Consider the following 20,723-nt stretch of genomic DNA (forward strand, 5'->3'; position numbering starts at 1 on the left):
ACCATCTCACCAAGCAGACTCAGCTTTCTCCTCCATGTTGTTTATTTTTTAAGACCATTGGAAGCAGCTTTCATCCTATATTACAAAAAGTTCGACTGAAAAATACTGGCCAGTATGTGTTTGGGAGGGTGATTGAAACATCTTAAACATCTTTGTAAGTTTGTATTTTAATTTTAATATCTCTTAATTACTTCTGGCCCACTATTTTACCTCCTGCTTTATTTCTATTGATTCTCGGTTAAACCCATCATATAGACTGTCCTGATTATATTTTGAGTGCCATAATTAGTCATTTTTAATTGGATTCTATTCTCACTGATTTAATATCAAAGTCTAATGAAAGAAAAATGAAAAACACATTTCAGATAAACGTGTAGCATTTTTAGTCCATGTTCTTCCTGTTTTCAGACTATAAGAAGAAAGTGTTTTACTAGTTTCAGATCTTAAAGCTGATACTACAGAATCAGTATAAACTGACCGTCAACTTTTAAGCATCAACTTCAAGGTTTTGGAAGTATGATGTGCTCTATTTTATGCTTTAAATTGTTTTAAGCATGTTTTAATTATCCATGTTATATAGATTCATTGCTTCTTCAAGTAACTTTTTCTTTTTTTTAGAAATGTACTGGCAGGACTTTTTCATTCCACATCCTGTGCAAAGCTCTGAGGCCCCCAACATAGAAGAATATGTTCCTTGTGAATCCCCCAAATTATGGTTATGTATTTTCTCTAGAGGATTACAATACAACCACTATTGTAAGTTATCTAACACCATCTACTCAATGAAGGAAAAGGAATAGATAGAAAACAGGGATTTTAATAGTTATCTAAAGCATAAGTAACTGATATGAAGCCTGATGTTTGCACTGTAAGAAGGAATCCAGGGTAACCTGGATGGGAAGGCACAGAAGTCGCATGGGAAGACATGCCAAGGTCATATTCAAAGATTATGTTTTGTAGTGTATATAGGTCACCCTCGCTTCTGTCAGACTGCCTCAGGGCAGCTGTGGCTACTATCCAGTAGCTTGCCACCATCAGCATGTGAATGTGTGCGTGAGTGACTTGTGTGAAGTGCTTCGGGGTCCTACGGACTTGCTAAGGCACTATACAAGTACAAAACCTTTTAATATTTGATGGAACCTGACTTAATGTCGCATTTTGATTGTTGATTCTATGTTGCATTGTGTTTCTGTGTTTGATATGATGTAAAGCACTTTGAAATGCCTTGCTGCTGAAATGTGCTATACAAATAAAATGTGATTAATTGATTGATTGATTAATATTTACCATATCTAAATTATGATGGAATCCAAAAAAGATCACGTCTTCCCCTTATCTCCCTGCCCTTCTTCCTGTGGGCTGTAGTGACACAAAATCATAACAACGATTGTTCATGCTTTGCTTTTCTTCAAGTAAACTATTTTTTTTCCAGTTTCCAAAAACACTTTGGTTTAATTAGAAATCTTAAACAAACTGTATGTCTGAGTGCTTATGCGTGGTCGTCTTTATGTTGCCTTGGTGATGGACTGACAACATCTATAATCCATATTCCTGCTTAGGGCTGTTCAGGGTCAAAAGCCATAGATAGATTCAGATTTTCCATTCTACATTTTTATAAATTCTATGTTATAAGCAAATGTATAGTAGGACATAGTGCTTCCATAATCTGGCTTTGTGGGAGTATTTAATAATTTGAGTACCTTGAGGCACTTCACATGAGATCTTTGTCTGCTTAGTTTTATAACCACCAAAACAGTCCAGATCTGCCAAAAATGCTCTGAACAAATTTTGCACAGAACCAGAAAGCATTTGTAAACCTGCAATCTCTAAACAATTTCATATTCTTTCATGAATGAATATTGCCATCATGCTTTGCTGTTCATGCAAATGTTCTACAATGTTGAATAAATTTTACATGCAATGTTAACATGTTTAGATCCATATTTTGAATAAGAGTTCTAACGTTTCCTTATTGCCCCTTTCTCTAGGTGAGTGTGGAGGTGTTGCTTGAGTACCCCTTCTTCGTGTTTGGCCAAGGATGGTCTTCATGTTGTCCAGACCGAACCACTCAGCTTCTGGAGCTGCCTTGTACAAAGCTTTCTGTGGGTGATGTTTGTATTTCACTTACTCTCAAAAACCTGAAGAACGGGTCTCTGAAGAAGACACAATCTCCAGAACCAGAAAACAATGCTTCAGTCCCTCACTCTTGCCACGGGCACCTTAAACCCCCCAGAGCCATCTCAGAAGCATCCCAGAGCTGCAGTGTGGGAAATTCCAGACACAGAGAGCGCGAGAACGGGATCAGCCAGCGGGGGAGCGGTGAAAGCGGGAGTGGGAGTGGAGGAGACTCCAGAGTGGAAAATGGAGATCTCACATTTGGGGAAAGAGGATCTGTTTCCAAAGATCAGGTTGCCAGGAGCACAGACTCCAGCTCCAGTAAGCCGTCGGGCAGCAGAAAGCGGAGGTGGTCTGCCCCTGAGGGTCGAAAAGTAGAAAAATCAGAAGAGGAGCCCCCTTTGACCTTGCCCAAACCTTCCTTCATTCCTTACGACGTGAAAGTCAGCATTGAGGGAAGGTCAAATATTGGCAAGTAAAAGGAAAGCAGGACTGTTAAAACATTTGGGATTACAAAAGAAACAAAACAGGATTCTTCAGAAAAAGGAATGCCCACATTACTATTTCATTTGTTTATTTTATTTTTTCTATCTTGAATACTGTACTGTAGAGGTAACTGTACTCTACGGCGTATCACCTTACATATTATCATATGAGCAATCGGTGCCGTTGTTGGTGATATTTTCATGAGATTCTGTATGCTGAGGGATTGGGGAGGAGTGCTGAACTTTGTTATTGGTGGCTCTGTGACGCACTGGCACCATGCTTGATGGTTCTGCCCAGCCACAGACACTTTACACAATATGTAAATTTCAAGCTGATGCAAGCTCTCTTGGTTTTTTTGACAGCAATTTCCTTCCGTGGGCACTTGTACCGAGACTGCCTGGACAAAAACACGTCAACCACCGACACTTGCCAAGTTAGCAGTAAAACATCAGCTGATTTTAAAGATTAGGGATTTGTAGCTAATTCCTGAATGTAATTGTCAAAAGTAATTGGTATTTGGTACAATTTATATCCATCTTTTTTCTATAAATGCATCAGAACAAATCACGCAGGAGTCACCGAGTAGAGCCAGTGCGTCACGTAGTAGAGAGGGAACAACACTTACTCTGCTTACTTTATTGATAGCAGAGTCTTTACTTTTATCTGTAGCATTTTCATCTTAATGTTTTAATTTTGTTAACCTCTCATCTTTTATCTCACAAGATAGTTGCTTTAAATGATTGTCAAAAAAACTAAATCAGGGGTCATTTATTCCTTGATTGAACCCTAGTTGGGTCATTGTTGGTGTATAAATGTGATACCCTAACCTGATACATACAAGTGCAAAACACACTGTGTTGGTGAGCATTGCTTTAAGAAAAGATGATTGTGTACAATCCTAATTGTATTTGATAAATTGCTTTGTATTTTTGTCTGTTTAGAAGAGCTGAGTGAGAGGAACAAAGAGAGTTTTGCATGTGAGCTCTGAGAGGGTCGGGATGTTTCAAATCACTCTAAACACCTGTCACACTCACCCTACAGCAAGCAGACTTTAGTTGTATCTTTATTCACACAGTACTGTATGTTTTTAGATATTTTTTTATTATTTGGAGAAAAGTAGAAAGTAGCAGCAGCACTTTGGAGAGGAGAAGCATTTGGAAAAGCAACAGGGAGCTGATGTGCCATGGAATCATAAAGCAGTGGATGAATGTGACAGGTATAGAAGAAATTCTAGGTCAGACATGGATTAAACTGGTGGTGTATTGATGACATTAAGTACAAATATAGTGATTTACGGTGCCTTGCAAAAGTTTTGTTATGTTTTTTTGCATTTTGTCACATCACAACCACAAACGTCAATGTACTTTTGGGGGGTATTTTATGTAATAGATCAGCACACAAGAGTGCTTAATTGTAAAGTTGGAGTAGGTCAATCCCAGTTGTTTTTACTAATAAAAATCGGAACAATTTGTGATGTAATCTTTTATATACAGCATATTTTGAACGGAATGTAAGTGTAAAATGTCTGGTGTTCTTCCAGCTTGATTATGTATTTTGTTCCATACACTGTCTAATAAACTCTGATCAGCTTCCCTCACCCTGCTGAAGAAAGGCATCCTTGCAGCATCATGTTGCCACCACTATGTTTCACAGTTTGAATGATATGTTTAGTGTGATGTGCACAGCGTTTTGCAAGGAGGCCAAAAATGTTTTGGTGCTATCTCACGAGAGCACCTTCTTTCACCTGTTTGCTGTGTCCCCATAGTTCACTGCAAATTTTTAAAAAGGACTTTGAATACCATTCTTTCTACAGTGACTTCCTTTTTGCCACTTTCATACAGGTGAGGTTTATGGATTGAAATTTGCATTTTTACACAGTAAAATCCACCTATGTGTGATTTACTAGTTAATTAACAAATGAAACTTGCACTGGGTTTTATTTTTTGTCATCACAAAGAGGGTGTTGAATGCAAACCACACTTCACTCTTTACAATTATGTGCTACTTTGTCTATCACTTGAATGCAAGGCAGTGTGTGGTTTAATGTGACAAAATGTGTAAAAATAACTATGTGGATTCTTTTGCAAGGTACCATGCACAATAGTAGACAAGTATTGGAATGTGTTTTCATAGTTTGGGCTGTGGGATAAAGGTGAACAGAAAAAAACCCAGCTTTTTAAAATCCCAGTGATGTTCTGTGCTAAAACAACAGCTTATAACTCACACCACATCATTTTGAAGGTCACCATGTATTTTGTAACGTATGTGTGTGTGTATGATGCTGGTCTGTGTCTCTCCATACACCCACACGCAGACAAAAAAACAGTACAGACCATCCCTGAAATCATTGACCTTTGATATGTACTGTATTTGTCAATACATTTTTAGATTTCTGCAGGTGCAAGCATACTTGGTGCACGGTGTCCCTACCGCAAAGACACCGGTGGACTGACATTGGACTGGTGCACAGCGCTAGCAGTACTGTCATACTGAAAGTGCTTTGTGGTGTGTTTGTGTATGGATGGGAATTTAGGAGTGTGTGTGTGTGTGTGTTTGCGTGTACATGTGCATTGTGCATAGGAAATAGGTAGTTATTAGATATATATTTAGGAAATGCTTAATGTCCAGTGTTTCTACTTGGAGTCTTTACTTACGAGAATCTTGCAATTTGCACATCAGGAGGAGAGAGTTAGGTGGAGACATGATTTTCAGCGCCCCTGTCCTGAAACAAACTCTAGACCACATAAAAGACACTGGAGGAAACCAGGGTTTTGTTTTTTTCTGTTCCACAATAGGCACTTCGCCACATTTAGAGCACATGCTTCTACATCAGCTCTTTAAATGTCAGTTACAAAAATGTATTTAAACACAGAGCAGAATTTAAATGTGCCTGCCTACTGAATTTATTCAAAGACGGAATATTTCCTAGTGTCTCTCAAGGAGATTATTTGCCCACGGTTGAGCCCTTCGTGATGGAGATGGAACGTCTCAAAACAGCTGAAAGCCATTATCACTAAGATGTAGCGGTTACCTCAGCAAATGTGCTTGCCTGGTGGTTCATATTGATGAATTTTTAAATCAGTGATGTTAAAGGTTCAACACCCTTACACACTGGTTCTTGCATATAAAAGTCATTGCAACATTGATTGTTTTGAAACATATATAATAAAGGAAATTAGTTTTAAAATTTTCTTTGTGTAAGACCCTTTATACCAGATTAAGACCATACCATATTAAAATCAGCCAGGATGTTGATAATTATTGAAGGATTTTCTTTGATGCTTTAAGACGACAATGTGCAAACTATTATGGGTAAAGTAGCATGAGAGTTACTCAAACGATTTAAGCACATTTTTGTGATGTGGGTCCTCAGTGAAGATGCTTTAGTTAGCATTGGGAGTAGCTAATCAATGGCACAATTCCATCGGTTTTGCCCATTAGTGATTTTAAGGTTGAGTGGCCTGATGCTAGGGCTACAACCTTATTATGCCCACATTAGACAGTTAATAATCAAAACTGTTTGTTCTTAAGCCTTAGGAACTGCATCTTCTAGAGCTTAAACAAGCAACCCACCATCCCAATAAATAAATGATTTGCAAAGGCCAAGCAGGTATGTCCTCAGCTCCCTGTGGAATAGCACACACACCTCCAAATTGTGAGACCGTAAACAAAGTTTTTCAAGCTGCAGTTCAAATGTTAATTTCCAAGCTGGTAAAAGAGATGGTCTTAATCTGTAATGAAGGGGACCAGACCATATTTCACCATGCGATGAATTCTTCTGCAAGCATATCTGTTATGCATAACTGCTTCAGTTCAGCTTTCATATCCCATCTCTTAAGTCATGGCTTATTGACATTTATCCCACAGGTTGTAGTTAACCTCTAAGGGGCAATGGTGTTTCATGTGGTGAGTGTTTGTTGGGTTGATGGCAGGATGCATGTGTGTTGAGATGGGCGGATCAGTCAATGAAACAAGATGGTAAAGGGGAGTTAACAAGAAGACCCCAAATGAGATTTGAAAATGCTTTATTTTTTTATAATAAAACAGGGTTTTCAGATCAACATCACCATAGTAGTGCTCTTTTATTTCTTTCCTCTCCTTCAGAAACCTATTCAAGAGAAATAGAAAGAGAAGTATGTGTTCCTGTGTGCATGTGTTTTACAAATGTATGTTTCTTGTTTTGTCTATTCCCTCTTACCAAAAAGCAAGGAAAATCAACATTAAAGCAAACCTTACCCCCAATCCAATCATCCAAACTTTTGTATTCAAATAGGTTACACATAAAAAAATTGTATACCAAAGTCTAATTAACCTACTCTTGTTTTGGTTGGGTTAGGAAAGCAATAGAAAAACCATATCCAGGCACTCTGCTCTCATGAGTGGAACAGTCTCTGCAATAACCATTTAATGAAAATATTCCTCCAGCATACGGTCAAACAAATGTCTGTCTATTGTGAAAATATATTTAGATAATTATCCATCGATACAACTTGCTTCAACAAAACTTTTCCCCTTTATAAATTCTACTTTAATATCTTGAAATTGCTGTTGCAATACCAGTTGCTAGTTTTCAGGGAAGACTCGTATATATGCAGTAATGTAATTTAACTCCCCCAAACCTCTTCTTTTTTCTGCTGGTCAGTCATTAACGCTGATGCTGAAGCTACAGGTCAGCATACGTCACATGCACCTGAAGCAACCAGCGCTTTTTCTCTGCCCAGCTCTGCCTCGTTGCCACGACTACATAGTGACCTCGTTAACTTTGTTTCAGGTACCCGATCGCAGCCAGCCAACCTCCCAGATGCCTCCTCTTGAGGCAAAGCAATCGTTTAACTCCGTAACAACCGTTAGCTACCTTTCAGTGTGATCCTGTCTTCATGTTAGCGTAAAATGACCATTAAAGGGTTTTTTTTAGGGGAAAAGGGGATGGAAAGGGTTTCTGTGGAAAGGCTATGATCAGTCAGTATCCTAAAGGGTAAAGTTAAAATAATAAGCCAAGTTTGGAGGAAGAATTTGAAACAGTTAATGCAGTGGCTAGTGAGAGTGAGGTCAGCTCCAAAATGGGTTTCCATTTCAATGATTTTATAAACTTTTTAATCATTATCACCTTTTACACAGATGTTGGACATTCACACTGATCATGTTCATCTGTGGTTCCTTACTGAAAATGTTTCTTGAGAAATTCACATTGCATAACATAAAGTGTTGAGTGTAATTGACCATAGATTTTTACACTAAATAAATTACTCTCTCTTGCCAGGTTGGACTTAAAACGGTATGGTTCCCATGAATTGCTGTGTAGTTCTTCAGATTAGTTTTGAGATGGCAAAAATTCATCAGATTAAATAATGTTATTGGGTCATTGCAGTTGCATAGATCATATAAAAGTGGAGGCCCTCGTGCTGTTAAAAACTTTTTGTGAAAGTCTGTGGATAATGATCAGGTTATCTAGTGTTAAATACATAGAAAGGTGATGCTGGTGTGTTAGTTACCAAAGGGCACATGTCAACCTACGGCAGTGAAACACAAGATAGATACTCAAATCATGTGACAAGTATATAATTAATTTCTTTAATCCTTATAGGACAACTGAAATTGAAACTGCAACTCAGTTAAAAAAAAGTATTTCTCTGAATCATCATTTGGTTTATTTAATGTGATTATGCTTGTTAAAATAGATCTATTAAACTCTTCTTTTTGTGTTTTTATCTTAACATAATTTGTTGAGGTATTGCTATTAGACCCTATTTCAGAGTGCATGTATTCCAAACCTCTGTCCATCAAACTTGGGAAAGTTATATACTGCTCATATCCTCTTCACAGAACCCCACTTAAAAAAAAAAATCTTGCCACTAAGGTTTTTATTTTACTGAGAAAATTCTGTCAATTTTAGTTAATAACACAAGTGAGCTTGGCATGGAGATTTGTCATGGATGAAGTCGAGGGAGTCGTAAAGTTCTTGTTTTGTTTATTGATCTGAAGTTTGCCCATTTTTTAATCCTCTTTAAATATATCCTAATGTGCAATACTTACATTTTATTTTCCCCTCTATTACCGTGCCAATTGTATGTAGAGCATTCAGAAAGCTTTTGTGTTCTAACCTCTCTCCATGTGTGGCCCTTCTGCAAAACAATAGTAAGGAGGCTTTTTTTTAAGCAAGAAACAAATAAACCATTTTTTTGTTTTTTTTCCTCGTTACTCTCTTTTCCCCACACCTGTGTGGCCTTCCTCTGTTTTTGTGTATGTCTGCATCATGAGTCCTGCGTGTCGTTCAAACACGTACGAGTGTGTTTTAAGTGTGTGTTTGTTGTTTTCTTCTCTAATTGACTGTGAGATCGTAAACCCTGAACCTCAGTGGTTCATGGTTGGACTCACAGATAAGAAAATAACCTCATTGATAGTGGGGACCACTTTTTGTAAAAAGTTGAAAAAAAAAAAAGAAAAGTAAAAAAAAAAAAAAAAAAAACAAACCAACAGAGATGCACATGTAAGTATTTGTAAAAAAAAAAACAACAAAAACTTGATAATGTTTCAGCACTTTCTAATCCTGGGATGGGCTCGGTCTAACCCCTCTTTCTCAGACCGCGGCCCGTCCTAGGGAAAACATTCATTCAAAAATACATAGAGAGTGACAATGGGGGGAAAAAAGGAGGAGTGTGATTACTGATGGGAAAGAGAGGTGGCTCAAGTTTTTTTTGCACATCAGTTTTCTTTCTTCTTTGCAGTAACCTTGAGTTTGTCCCATCTTCACTTGGCGCCGGCGCGTTCCTGGGTCCAACGGGCCTTGGCGCTAGGTGATTCTGTGGCTTGTTTTTCCATGAGAAAAACCTGTTTCTGTCTTTTTGTGTGTGTGTGTGAGGAACAGAAATCTTTCCCCACCCCACAGCATCCAAGCTGGGTCATTATTTGTGCTTTCATTGTGCTCCCATGTTTTTGAGCTCTAATTTGGCAGAGGTGTTTGACAGCTCGGTTTGGGTCGTGCGGTGTGAAAACACTGCGTCCAAACCTTCGCTTTGTTTGCATTATCTTTTGGTGCAGGAGCTTTTTTGTTTTGTTTCTGGTCTCCTCGTAGCACTCAGTATAATGTCAGGGGACTTGGAAAAACTATGTAGAGAATGTGTCATTGTTCATTCTTACGACAAGCTTCCTCAGTTGAGGAACACTGCTTATGTTTTTTGTTTTTTTTTTAAAATTGGCTTCTTGCACAACTCGACAAACAAAATGAATGTTGGTGTGTGAGCTTTGACTTTTTTAATAAAAAAAAGGCATGTGTGCTCCATGGTTTCTTGATGTTTGTATTTTCATTTTTTTGCAAGAAAAAGGATGTTTTTGGCACTTTTTTGTGTTTTAAAGTTTTAAAAGTGAATAGAACTTTATCAGGATTCCTCTTTTTCCTTGTTAGTTATGTTAGTTTTCTTTTTCTTTTCTTTTTTGTCCATAGCGCTGGATAACCAACTCAGGCAGAAAGATTAAAAAAAAAAAAAAGTTTCACCCCAATCAATTTACATAGTGGGCTGTTTAATGTATGTACATTTATCACATATAATTTGATATTGCAGTTGATTTTTGATGATTAACAAATGTCATAACTGAAAGTAAACTATAAATTATTGCTCTGATATTCTGCGTAAAATGCTGGAGATGCCTTGGATTTCTCTTCAGTGTACTAAACGTCTGCGCACAGCGACAAACTCTTAGAACTGTTTGCCTCTGACCTTCCCCACTGCCATGGAGGGGATGGAGGCCATACGTCAGTCGATTCCTTCCCCTGGTCTGAACACTCAGCCTTGAGGCTCGCCACTGGTCTGTCTAGCTATCACTCTGCGAACCTGGTACATCGAGTACTAAACTGAAACTCTATACAGGCCGATGAGGTGGGGGCAGAGACCCCTACATCAGCACAGACAGCCTGTCCTGTGGTGGGCCACAGAAAATCCCAGCCAACTTGTTCGTACTATATTGTACTCACTCAAGTCTCCGTGTGTCACCACCCTTATCCTCTATAGCAAATGGAGAAAAAAAAAACCTGTTGGTGTATGTATTTGACATCTGTATAAATGCACCTCTTTGAAAAGGAAAAGGAAACCTTGACATATCTGGACTAAACTGACAACTTGTGTCTTTATTTAAGAGCGACACACTGATACACATAAACACTGCACTTAAATCACCCTTTGTCTGGGAGTTTATTTTCCATTAACTGAGCAGCACCCTCTAGTGTCTGATAGACTGCATGGGGCATTGCTATTATGAGGAATTTTTCAGAAGTTTACATTTAGTTCAAAGTTTTCTTCAAAAAATTTTAATCAAATCTGTAAATCAGATGTGTTTCAACGTTTACAGTATTCAAATTTAATCTGAATAAGCAACAGTTGGTTTTAATTTGTCAACAATGACCTTCAGCATTGAACTACAATTTGCAAAACGTGTTGCCTTTTTGTGGTCAGTGACTAAAAAATTAGGGGGAAAGTTGTGATCCATTAAAACCACAGGATTGACTTAACGGTACACTTTAACTATGAGTTTCCATTGGTCATAAAATTCTCATAATTTAGGTGAGAAAGATTACCAGAACAGTCTCTTTGAACTAATGGAAAATCACCTATTTCTGACTTTGACATCGCTCCTTTCTATATAAAACCTAAAAGGTTACCAGTTTGTATCTCATCAGATCTTTAACACACATATGCCTAACTAAGAGTCTAGGGAATAAAATGTTTCCATCTCTTCCAGGATGACCCTGTTTAGCTCCACTGACTGACCAGCGCATTGGTCAGTCAGTGGACCAAAACAACCCTGCAGAATAATGCTGCCACCACTGTGTTTAATGGTAGGGATTGTGTTAAGTGCAGTGGCTGTTTCTCTGATTAAAGTTCTGGCCCAGCCTGTCGGTGGTCAGCCATATCTTGATAGGTTTGCAATTAGAAGACAGATTAAACAGTGCTCTGTAAGAGGCTTCATCTTGTGAGATGTTTCAAAATAGAGCTTTAACCTTTTCCACAACCTTATCCCTGACCTGTCTGCTGTGTGTCTTGATCTTCATAACGGTGTTTGTTCATAACAAATTATTTTTATTTGTTAAAAGTTACTAAAATGCTATATTCCAATTTTTAATTCATGTGCATTATTCTGTATTGGTATAACACATGAAACCCCAATAAGACACATTGAGATTTATTTTAGTAAAGGGACAAAATGTGAATAAGTCTGAAAGAGATTTTCCTTTGCAGCTTTAAATAGTAACAAACATCACACAACAAATTATCAGAGGTTTCTGCATAGAGTTTATTGCCATATTATTTTTCCAAAAATAATTAAAGGTTTGACTTTCTGGATCCTGCATTTTGATTTGCTAAATCATTGCGAGTAAAAAAGAAAAAAAGTGCCAGAATAGTGCTCCCCTCCTGATGAGTTCACTACCATGTGTGTAACTAAAACAGCTCATGTTGTGATAATTAGTGATATGCTGAGTGCAGAAATATCCAAACTAAATTACATAGTTGCCAGTAGCTTGAATTAAGAACACATTCATACTCAGTGATATGGCTCTTTATCTAACTCCCATAAACCGGGATGCATTTATCCAGCAAGTTATCATTAGAGCATTATATTTGCACATTCCCATCACATTACATGCCTAGTTACATTGTGGAGTCGGTAAGCATGTAAATGCTTTTGTTTGAAAACTGAGAAGAACAACGCTTGTTAGATTTTGTGTTTAGAATCTGCAGGAGTTTGAACTTTTCTCGAAGCACACACCCTGATCCAAACAGGATGGATTTTCATGCCACGCCTCAGTCTGAAACTCTGCATCGACATGCACAATATTATGATGGAGCCATAATGTTTGCTGTAACTGTTTAAGAAGGAGCTTCCCCTCCCTAAGTGAACATTTGGCTGGATTGTTGCGTGACTCGGATGAAGGTGGTTCTCCGGCTCAGCTCCTTGAGTTTGGCCGCTCCCACGTAGGTGCAAGTGGAACGAAGTCCCCCCAAGACATCACGGACGGTATTTTCTACATCCCCTCTGTAAGGAACCTCAACTGTTCGCCCCTCAGAAGCCCTGGAAGCCAAGAAAGAGGAAAAAAGTACAAGCAAAGGTTTTTCAAACGCTTTTTTAGAAACTATTTGAAGATTTAGTTTGAGAAACGGTAAAATGTCGGTGTCCTGTTGCAGCTCAAACGGATATTTCGTGATTAGAAAACAGTATTTCATGTGTAGATACAATGATTTGGCATCCTACAAATATAACTGTGATTATTTGTGTCAACATTATGCATCTTCAGAAATGTTAGTTGTTTATACAAGAAAAAAATGTCATGGGGTAACTGACAGCTGGGTTTAAAGCAACAGTTGTTGTATTATCACCAAGCATTTTAAAATGTCTTGCAACAATCAAAACATCTAAAACTCTACTTTCTCGGATTTTATTATTGTTCCTACAACTTTGATTGATGTACATCATGTCCTAAGATTGCAATGTTATCTGACCATTGCAGAAAAAAATATGCTGAGACAAATAGCTGCTTCTTTGTATGGCAAATTAGATTTTATCGGTGGACTTGAGCCACACCAAAACTAAAGAACAAACTTGTTTTGATCAATTTCTTGACCATGTAGTCATCAAAGAAGCACTAATAGTTGCTAATATTTCCTTTTCTGAAGCTTTGCTCAGAATATTTCAATACAGGACAGGTGATTTACACTTTTCAAAAATATTCTCTGGAAGGGACACCTGACAATCAGATTGCTGAAATTTTCCTCTCTTTGTCATTTATTTCCCATAGAAAGTACTCCTGACTTAGTGCTTCCCGTGTTTAGCTGTGTTTCTTTCCTAAGCAGTGCTGTTGAGTCTATTACTGTTACTACTGAAAATATGTTCTCTCTGTTTTTTTCTTTCCTGTAGAAAATACTCTTCACTTGATGCTTCTATGTTTATTTTGATCTCTTTCGTAGAAGGTGAAACTGTCAGAGCCATTGTTGGGATTAACAATGCATTCTTTATGCATTTCTTCCCACAGGATGCATGTTTTTTGTGCACTATAACCTTTTTCTTTTGTAAAAAGTCCCTGATCAGTGCTTCTCTAATGTGTCTCTTTCTTTCTTCATTTGTCTTTTTTCTCTTTTACTTGTCCTGTTTTCCTTTCTTGAAAGAATCCATTTCTGTTTTAGGCTTGTTCTGTTAACAGAACAAGCCTAAAACAGATGTTCCTTTCCCATATTGCTACATGCTTTCTCAGGATGATGGTTTGCTGCAAAATCAGTGACTCAGTCCAATCAAGTCTGCTTTCTAAATCAAATCTTTTGTAATTAGGATTACATAATCCACTGACTTTGCCCGTGTTGTTTTACTATTTGGACAGCATTGGTCCCATTTGTATTTTTGAATCTGAAAACATGGTTAGATTGTGTAGTAATGATTTAAACTGAGTATGATTGATGATCGTAAAGGGACATGAGGTTAGATTTTTAGTGATTTAGCTCCATATAACAGTATGTAATGCAGTGGTTCCCAAAGTGTGGGGCAGTGCCATTGCAGGGAGGGGGGAGCGCGGGAAGCAGTATGGATGAATGAAAAAAAAAAAACAGTTACACAAAAGTGTTTCACTGTAATGATGTACTGTAGTTTGTAGTTTGTTTTGTTGCAACCTGAAGTGTGAAATTAACTTCAGTGGAGTTTGAAAACAAAATATGTGTATATGTGGTTTATGTGTGGTTGAACGATGTGTGTGCCCAGTTGATTTTTTTTTTCTTTTTTGGGGGGGATTTTATTGTAATCCATAGGGGGGCCCAGAAAATCTTTGGGAACCACTGATGTAATGTGTCCTGTTCCTCACCTGTACTCTGCAACTCCACCCACATATTTCTTCATGGCCGTGTCAGAGCTCATACCATAGAAGAGTTTGTACTTCTTGCCGTTCTTCTCAATGATCTCCCCGGTGCACTGGTCATGACCTGCCAGCATTCCTCCCATCATGACAAAGTCAGCCCCGGCACCTGAGGAGCAGAGGTCACAGGCGGTCACAGGTGTAGAAGTTGATGAAGACACAAACACTGAAGCATGATTACTCACCAAAGGCCTTTGCTACATCTCCTGGGCAACTGCAGCCACCATCCTAAACAATGAATAATTCCACCAATGTGTCAGTACTATGGCCCGAGAATTATGTTTTTCTAACTTTGTGGACTGATGCTGCCCTCTGCTGTCTGCAAGTGATATTGCAGTGCTCAAGGATTAGGAGTTTTCAAAAACAGTTTTACAGACTGAGTTTAATGTGTCTTCTATTCTTTTTAAGATATACTACTCAAAAGTTACCATTTCTTATTTTACCCTGTATTTAAAATAGAAATTGTAAGATTTTGCTATGAACTGAGGATATGGAGCCTGCTAAATCAGACTGTGGATGGATGGACTGAAGAGTAGATAAGTAAAAACAATAAAATTTATGCTGTTCATAAAACTACATTTTTATTTTCCATACTTTTATAGTCATGGAAATACTTAAATGTAATACTTTTTGCACTGTGTGTAATAAATCTGTGAATGAGATTCCAAAACTGCCTCCACCTACTAACAGTTAAAGCTTTGCTCATGAGAACCTAAATAGTCTAGCTAAAGCAGTCCAATTCGGTTCACACATTCAACCAAGTATGCCTAAATTGAATCACCACTCAGTTCTTTTGTTGCCAAAGGTGAAACTGACATCAAGTATTTAGAGATTCATTAAAGACTAGCAGTCAAAATTTGAAAAATAAAAACACTTTCATCAATTAAGTTTAACTCAGACAGGAAATGCTCTTGTATTTCCACACAATTTATATACATAGTTATAGCTGTCTGTCAGCCCTTTCACAGTCATATAAGCAAAAACAACATGTCCTTACAGAGATAATGTGACCTTTGAGTCCGTGGGCTGAGTCTGCACACTCTATGACAGCACTCAGCTGTGGATAACCCACTCCTGTCTTGATCCTTGTCGTGCACACCGAACCTGAAAAATACAGCATTAATGCTGCATTAGAGAAGGGGAGGTCTTTCTGCAATCTCTATCTATTTCTGGCTACAGAAACCTGCTGTGAAGAATTAGTGCATTTACTTCTACTCTCTACAGCTGATAATTGTCCCTAAATTTTCACATCATTTATTAGTTTCCCTTTACAACATATCGTGCACGAGCAGACAACTTAATATGTATAATGACAAACGGACTTTCTGTTTTCTTATTAAACACTCGGATGATTTTATCCACCGACCTGGTCCGATACCAACTTTGATTATATCAGCACCAGAGAGGATGAGCTCCTCCACCATCTCCCCTGTTACCACATTTCCAGCCTGCAACATAAACACCAAAAAGCACTCATAGATCAGCCTTTATCTGAGACACCGGGGGGACAAACTGTTGTATGAGGTCAGATGGGCCCATTTCCTTACCATGATGGTGTGTTTGGGGAACTTTTCTCTCACCGTCTTGACAAACTCCACAAAGTACTCTGAGTAGCCATTGGCCACATCCAGACAGATGTACTGGAGAGTAGGGACGGCCTGCAGGATGGCACACAGCTTCTCCAGGTCTGCATTGCCACTCCCTGAGCTAGCGGCTACATGCTGAGTGGATGGGAAATATACCGTTTCATCTTCAGTGTATTAGGATTTAATGTGGCAGACCAACACAGATGGACAATAACACATGGCTTTCAAATTTCCTGCAAATAACATTTTGAAAACTGGGATGTGGATTTGTACTGAACTGACTTTAGTTAATAACTCTGTTTTGGAACAGGTTTCCATCATCTAGAGACTAAAGTGTTGGTCTGCTCTTCATTACAAAAATAGCAAGTGCTCAGTCACACTGGATGCAGAGCACCTATGAACATCAAGTCTTGCCAAGGATTCCCAGTTGGATTTAGGTCTGGGCTTTGACTTCTAATACATAGACATGTTGTGGTTTAAACCTTTAAATTTTAGCTCTGTCTGGCTGGACTGTCAGCATCATGATCCTGTTTAAAGGTGAACCTCTGCCATTGTGTCAACATTTTTATTTAACCTTGCAAGTACTTTGAGTGGAGAAGTGGTGATGTTACCTCTAAGCATTCTGGATGGTCAGCAGCAAAGTTTTTCCAGTCTTCTACAGAGTAGTGTTTATGGATGGCTGTGAAGAGGGTGTGCTAAAGACAGAGTAAAGACAAATATGCTCAAAGTGAAGGGAAAACTGTACCATCATACAGTTTCAGCTGAGCTAAATGGAAACAATGCCTCTCTACCACATAAGAAAAAAAAACACTTTCAAAAACTCACTTTACTGAGAACCTTTGCCATCTCAAAGGTTCCTGTTGTATCCATGTTGGCTGCAATGATGGGGATGCCAGTGTAGGTCTGCTTGGAGTTGCGGAATGTGAAGGTCCTTCGAAGATCCACCTAAAGTTAAAGAAGAGATTTAACTTTATCTAGAAATGAACGAAACATTTGGAAATTCCCTCAGAACCTTGAAGTTACTGGTCATGCCTGAAACGTGGATACACTGAATCAATTAAATTCACAAGTTGGCTTCTAATGTGATGTGATGACCTATAAAACAAAGTTTAAGTCTGACTGCTTTTTGTAAGCTCTACTCTTTAACGGTTTCTACATATGTTATTACTAGTATTTTGGAAACGTCTCGAGGTTTGTTTCTCATTGTTGACTACAGAAGGCTTTTGCTATGTAGAGGCAGGACATTTATTACATAAAATCAATCTCACCATAGAAACTGATGTGTTGTACAATGTTCCTTCTGCCAGAGTGAAATTGTTTTTTAGAGCTGCAGATGAAATTGGCTCATATCTCATCCTGGCATAAAGATGGTTCAGTAAGTGCTTCCAGTGCAGCAAAGTCCTTTTTTCAAGGCAGCAAATAAACATTTCTGACTTTCAGCACAAGCTGACTCTCTGATTTTCCTTTGTCCAATATAAAATGATGAGGTATGACACATGGATCCTCTGGAGTTGTTTTTAAGGATGTGAGACTTGAGCTGTAAGTCTGGCAGTCTGCTAAAGCAATATTGCTTTAAAAATGTCAATATATCTGTTTTTTTTGTTTGGGTATTGTAACAAATATATATTTAAACTTTTAGATAATTCTGTATTTTTATATGGTTCTGATTGATCGTTGTTATGAATTTCTTTTTGTTTTTGGATTTAGCTGCGTTTCTATCAAGTTGTTCTACCTGGTCATGTTGTGCATTGAGTTATGCAAGGTAGCTACATGCTTTATATATTATCTGCTGGGAAGCACTATCTTAAAAAAAAAGAAAAAAAAATCTAAATTCTGATTTGACTTGTTAGTCAATATTTATTTACTGACAAGTTTCAGCTGACAAATCTTTAGAAATCTTCTGATTGGAGTTAAAATACCAATTACTGTCTTTCAAACTGCATCATCTTTTACATTTTTCTTTAATTCAACTGAAGAAACATTCAAATAGTATGTCTGGTTCAGAATGCTATAAGTTGAATGTATTAAGATCCAATTTAAGCAGCTTTTGTCTGTTATGTGTCAATGCAACACCCGTTATTCCCTTAAGGTTGTGCCGCTTTTATGCCACAATCATCTGTCCATCTGTCTGTCCAGCGGTCCAACAAATTTATAGTGAACTTTTGTATTCATTGTAAATGAGTGAGCTGGAAAAATTACTGAAAAATAGGTAAGTATTCCTAGTTTTCGTAATTTAGGAAAACATTTTACATATTTAAAATGTGTATAAAATCTGTTTTATAAACAACACAATAGAGGCTGCAGTAAAAAATAGTTCAATGTTGATGTCATGTAATGGAGACCAGGCGAGGTCATTACCACTAAGGACACAAAGGACATTGAGAGTTAGGCACTTTTATTATTGCGTCAATTGAAAGGCTTTCATTGGATTTTGTCACGTTCAAGATGAGAACCAATGTTGGTTCAAAGCAAATAATTATTTGTTTATTTTATTTTCTTCTCAAAGTTGTCCATTTGATTTAGCTGTTTCATTTTAAGCTGAATGGGCCTTTGTGGTGCCATTTCATATATTATTTTCCAGATGTTCCTGGTTGAGAGACGGAACAGCATTCCCTTTGAATGAATTGTCTCGTTTGTTGCTATATATGACAATGTTCGCACATATATTTGTTTTGGCGATGGTGGAGAGTACCACCTAACACGTCAATCCCTCATGTAACATTAGAATGGAAAAAATGTGTGATTACAGTGCAGAATGGGCGACTCAGTTCAAGCTCTATAAAGTCACAAACACCAAATTCCCTCACTTCAGAGGCCAGAAGTTCATGTTTTCCTTCATCCTGTCCTCCATGTTTATGCTACAGTACACTCATATCTATTTGTCATGTGGAATGTGCTCTGGTTTCATCTGTGACACACACACACAGTCCTATTTATAAACAGCGTTTCTGAGAAGCGTCCTGTGCTTCATGTTGCGGTCCACCTCTCAGATACCAGCTCCCACCTCCTGCCGCTTTCTGCTTCCCGTCTTCTGACACCGAACCAGTCAGAGCAGCTTCGGCTGGAATCAGACCCAGTTCTGGTGATGCGTCGTCAGCTGAGGAAGTTATAGGCTTAAGCAAGCAGGAACACGATGCTCTGCTACTATAGACATTCAAATACAAAACAAGTTTTTTTTTCCAGTTTTAAAATGTAAAAATCAGATGAAAATTGATAAATGTTCTGTTTTTTGAACCACTGATTTGCTCATTATTGTTTGTTTTCATTGCAGCCAACATGTTGTTTGTTTCTCCTCTTTAAAAGACTAACCTTGTTTGTTGTCACCTTTAAGAAGGTCACCTCCCTATTACATGACCACACTCCTGGAGGAAAGCAAACTTTATAGCTTAAAATAAGCATAAACAAAATCAGGAAAATAGAGGAACAATAGTAGTGATAAAATCACTGAATTCAGCTTTGTTGAGGCACTTATAAAAGTAAATAAATATTTGAAATTTTTTTTTTTTTTACTTCACTCATAATGTTAAAATAATTAGCGAGTTCTACATTTCCACTGCCTGCCATGTATGACAAATTTACAAGATTCTGTTGTGTCATCCAGCACAGAGGCCTTCAACACAGATCTCCTGAGAAAGCTGCTGTACATCATCTGAGCGCCGGTAACTAACAGCACCAACCTCCGAGCGGCTCTTCAGACTGCTCCTCTTGGGTCTGAACAGGACATCCTTGAAGTCCAGCTTGAGGTCTGCGTCCACCCGAGGCATCCTGGATGCCCACAACACTGATGATGAGACTCTCCTGAGGAAGGCTGCAGCAGCTGCGGTGGTCGCCGGTGCCGAGCCCCAGCCACCAAACCCGAACCTGCAGGCGGCCAGCGTATTTAAAGCAGAGGGGAACCCAGCCCAGTTCTAGCCCCCATGGCTTTATTTGGGCCTGGGCTCTCTCCCTCCCTCTTCCTGTGTTTCCATCCTCTCCTCCAGCCTCGCCTGTCTTCCCCAGCCCCCACCCTCTCCTCCGGCAGAGTGGCAGGAGCAGCGGTTTCTGAGCCCGGCTGTCCCATCCACCGACGCTGGCTCACACACACTCCAACTCTCTCTGGCACACATAGAGAGAGTAACACTGCAGTGGCTTTTATGCTGCAGTGCTAAGAGCACACCTGCTGTCCAGCTGGGGCATTGCTTCTTCCACTGCTAGGTGTCAAGACAGAGCGGCATGAAGATAAACACTAATGGAAAGACCATGAGTGAAGTATAAAATATGCTTTTTTATATGGCCATAAATCTGGGCCAAAAAATATATACAGTATACCTTGCTCATGTAAATCCATCTTTGTAATATTGTGAAATATTTCATTTCAAGCAGTTGATGAACATTTTATTACATATAAGAAGAAAAAACCTCTATGCATCTCCTGATTCATAGGAGAAAATCCTTGGGATAGTCTTTACATTTCAAACTGATTGGACAGTTGCCAGTGAAACTGGCCAGTCAGAAGAAAGACTGTTTTGTTGCATATTATGTCCCCATATAGTCCCTAAATAGGACACATTGTCCTAATGTTGGAAGGCCCACTCCATATAATCTAATAACATACAGTATATTCATCTGAAATGGCTTCTTTCTTTCCAGTAAAAAAAAATCATAAATCT

The 20,723-nt window shown here is 38.4% G+C and overlaps 2 protein-coding genes across 7 annotated transcripts in view; one reads left to right on the plus strand and one right to left on the minus strand.

Annotated features, from left to right (window-relative positions):
• The window catches only part of atxn1 (ataxin 1), a 110,120-nt gene extending 90,362 nt beyond the window's left edge, over positions 1-19,758 (plus strand). For 2 of the 3 annotated variants that reach the window (XM_023345144.1, XM_005797451.3), the window contains one exon: positions 1,989-10,768. In XM_023345144.1, coding sequence (XP_023200912.1) covers positions 1,989-2,594 — 606 coding nt within the window. In that variant the 3' untranslated portion in view covers positions 2,595-10,768. Of the gene's footprint in view, positions 1-1,988; positions 10,769-19,675 lie in introns of those variants that run through there. The other variant, XR_002753711.1, reaches the window with a different exon arrangement.
• gmpr (guanosine monophosphate reductase) lies at positions 11,866-20,172 on the minus strand. Of its 4 annotated transcripts, none has more exons than XM_023345149.1 (11): positions 19,752-19,844; positions 19,384-19,436; positions 19,079-19,171; positions 16,900-17,019; positions 16,686-16,769; positions 16,036-16,209; positions 15,855-15,936; positions 15,486-15,592; positions 14,674-14,716; positions 14,438-14,597; positions 11,866-12,663 (listed from the first exon to the last, which is right to left on the minus strand). In XM_023345149.1, exons 4-11 carry the CDS (start codon positions 16,942-16,944, stop codon positions 12,483-12,485), a joined length of 876 nt encoding a protein of 291 aa, XP_023200917.1. In that variant the 5' UTR covers positions 16,945-17,019; positions 19,079-19,171; positions 19,384-19,436; positions 19,752-19,844; the 3' UTR covers positions 11,866-12,482. The 4 variants fall into 4 exon arrangements, with proteins under 4 accessions (XP_023200917.1, XP_023200916.1, XP_023200915.1 ...); XM_023345148.1 differs by having other exon boundaries at positions 19,384-19,459; positions 19,752-19,842; XM_023345147.1 differs by lacking the exon at positions 19,384-19,436 and having other exon boundaries at positions 19,752-19,841.
• Positions 20,173-20,723: the final 551 nt, after the last annotated feature.

This window comes from Xiphophorus maculatus, chromosome 13, assembly GCF_002775205.1.
Source record: "Xiphophorus maculatus strain JP 163 A chromosome 13, X_maculatus-5.0-male, whole genome shotgun sequence".
In the NCBI taxonomy this organism is placed as follows: Eukaryota; Metazoa; Chordata; class Actinopteri; order Cyprinodontiformes; family Poeciliidae; genus Xiphophorus; species Xiphophorus maculatus.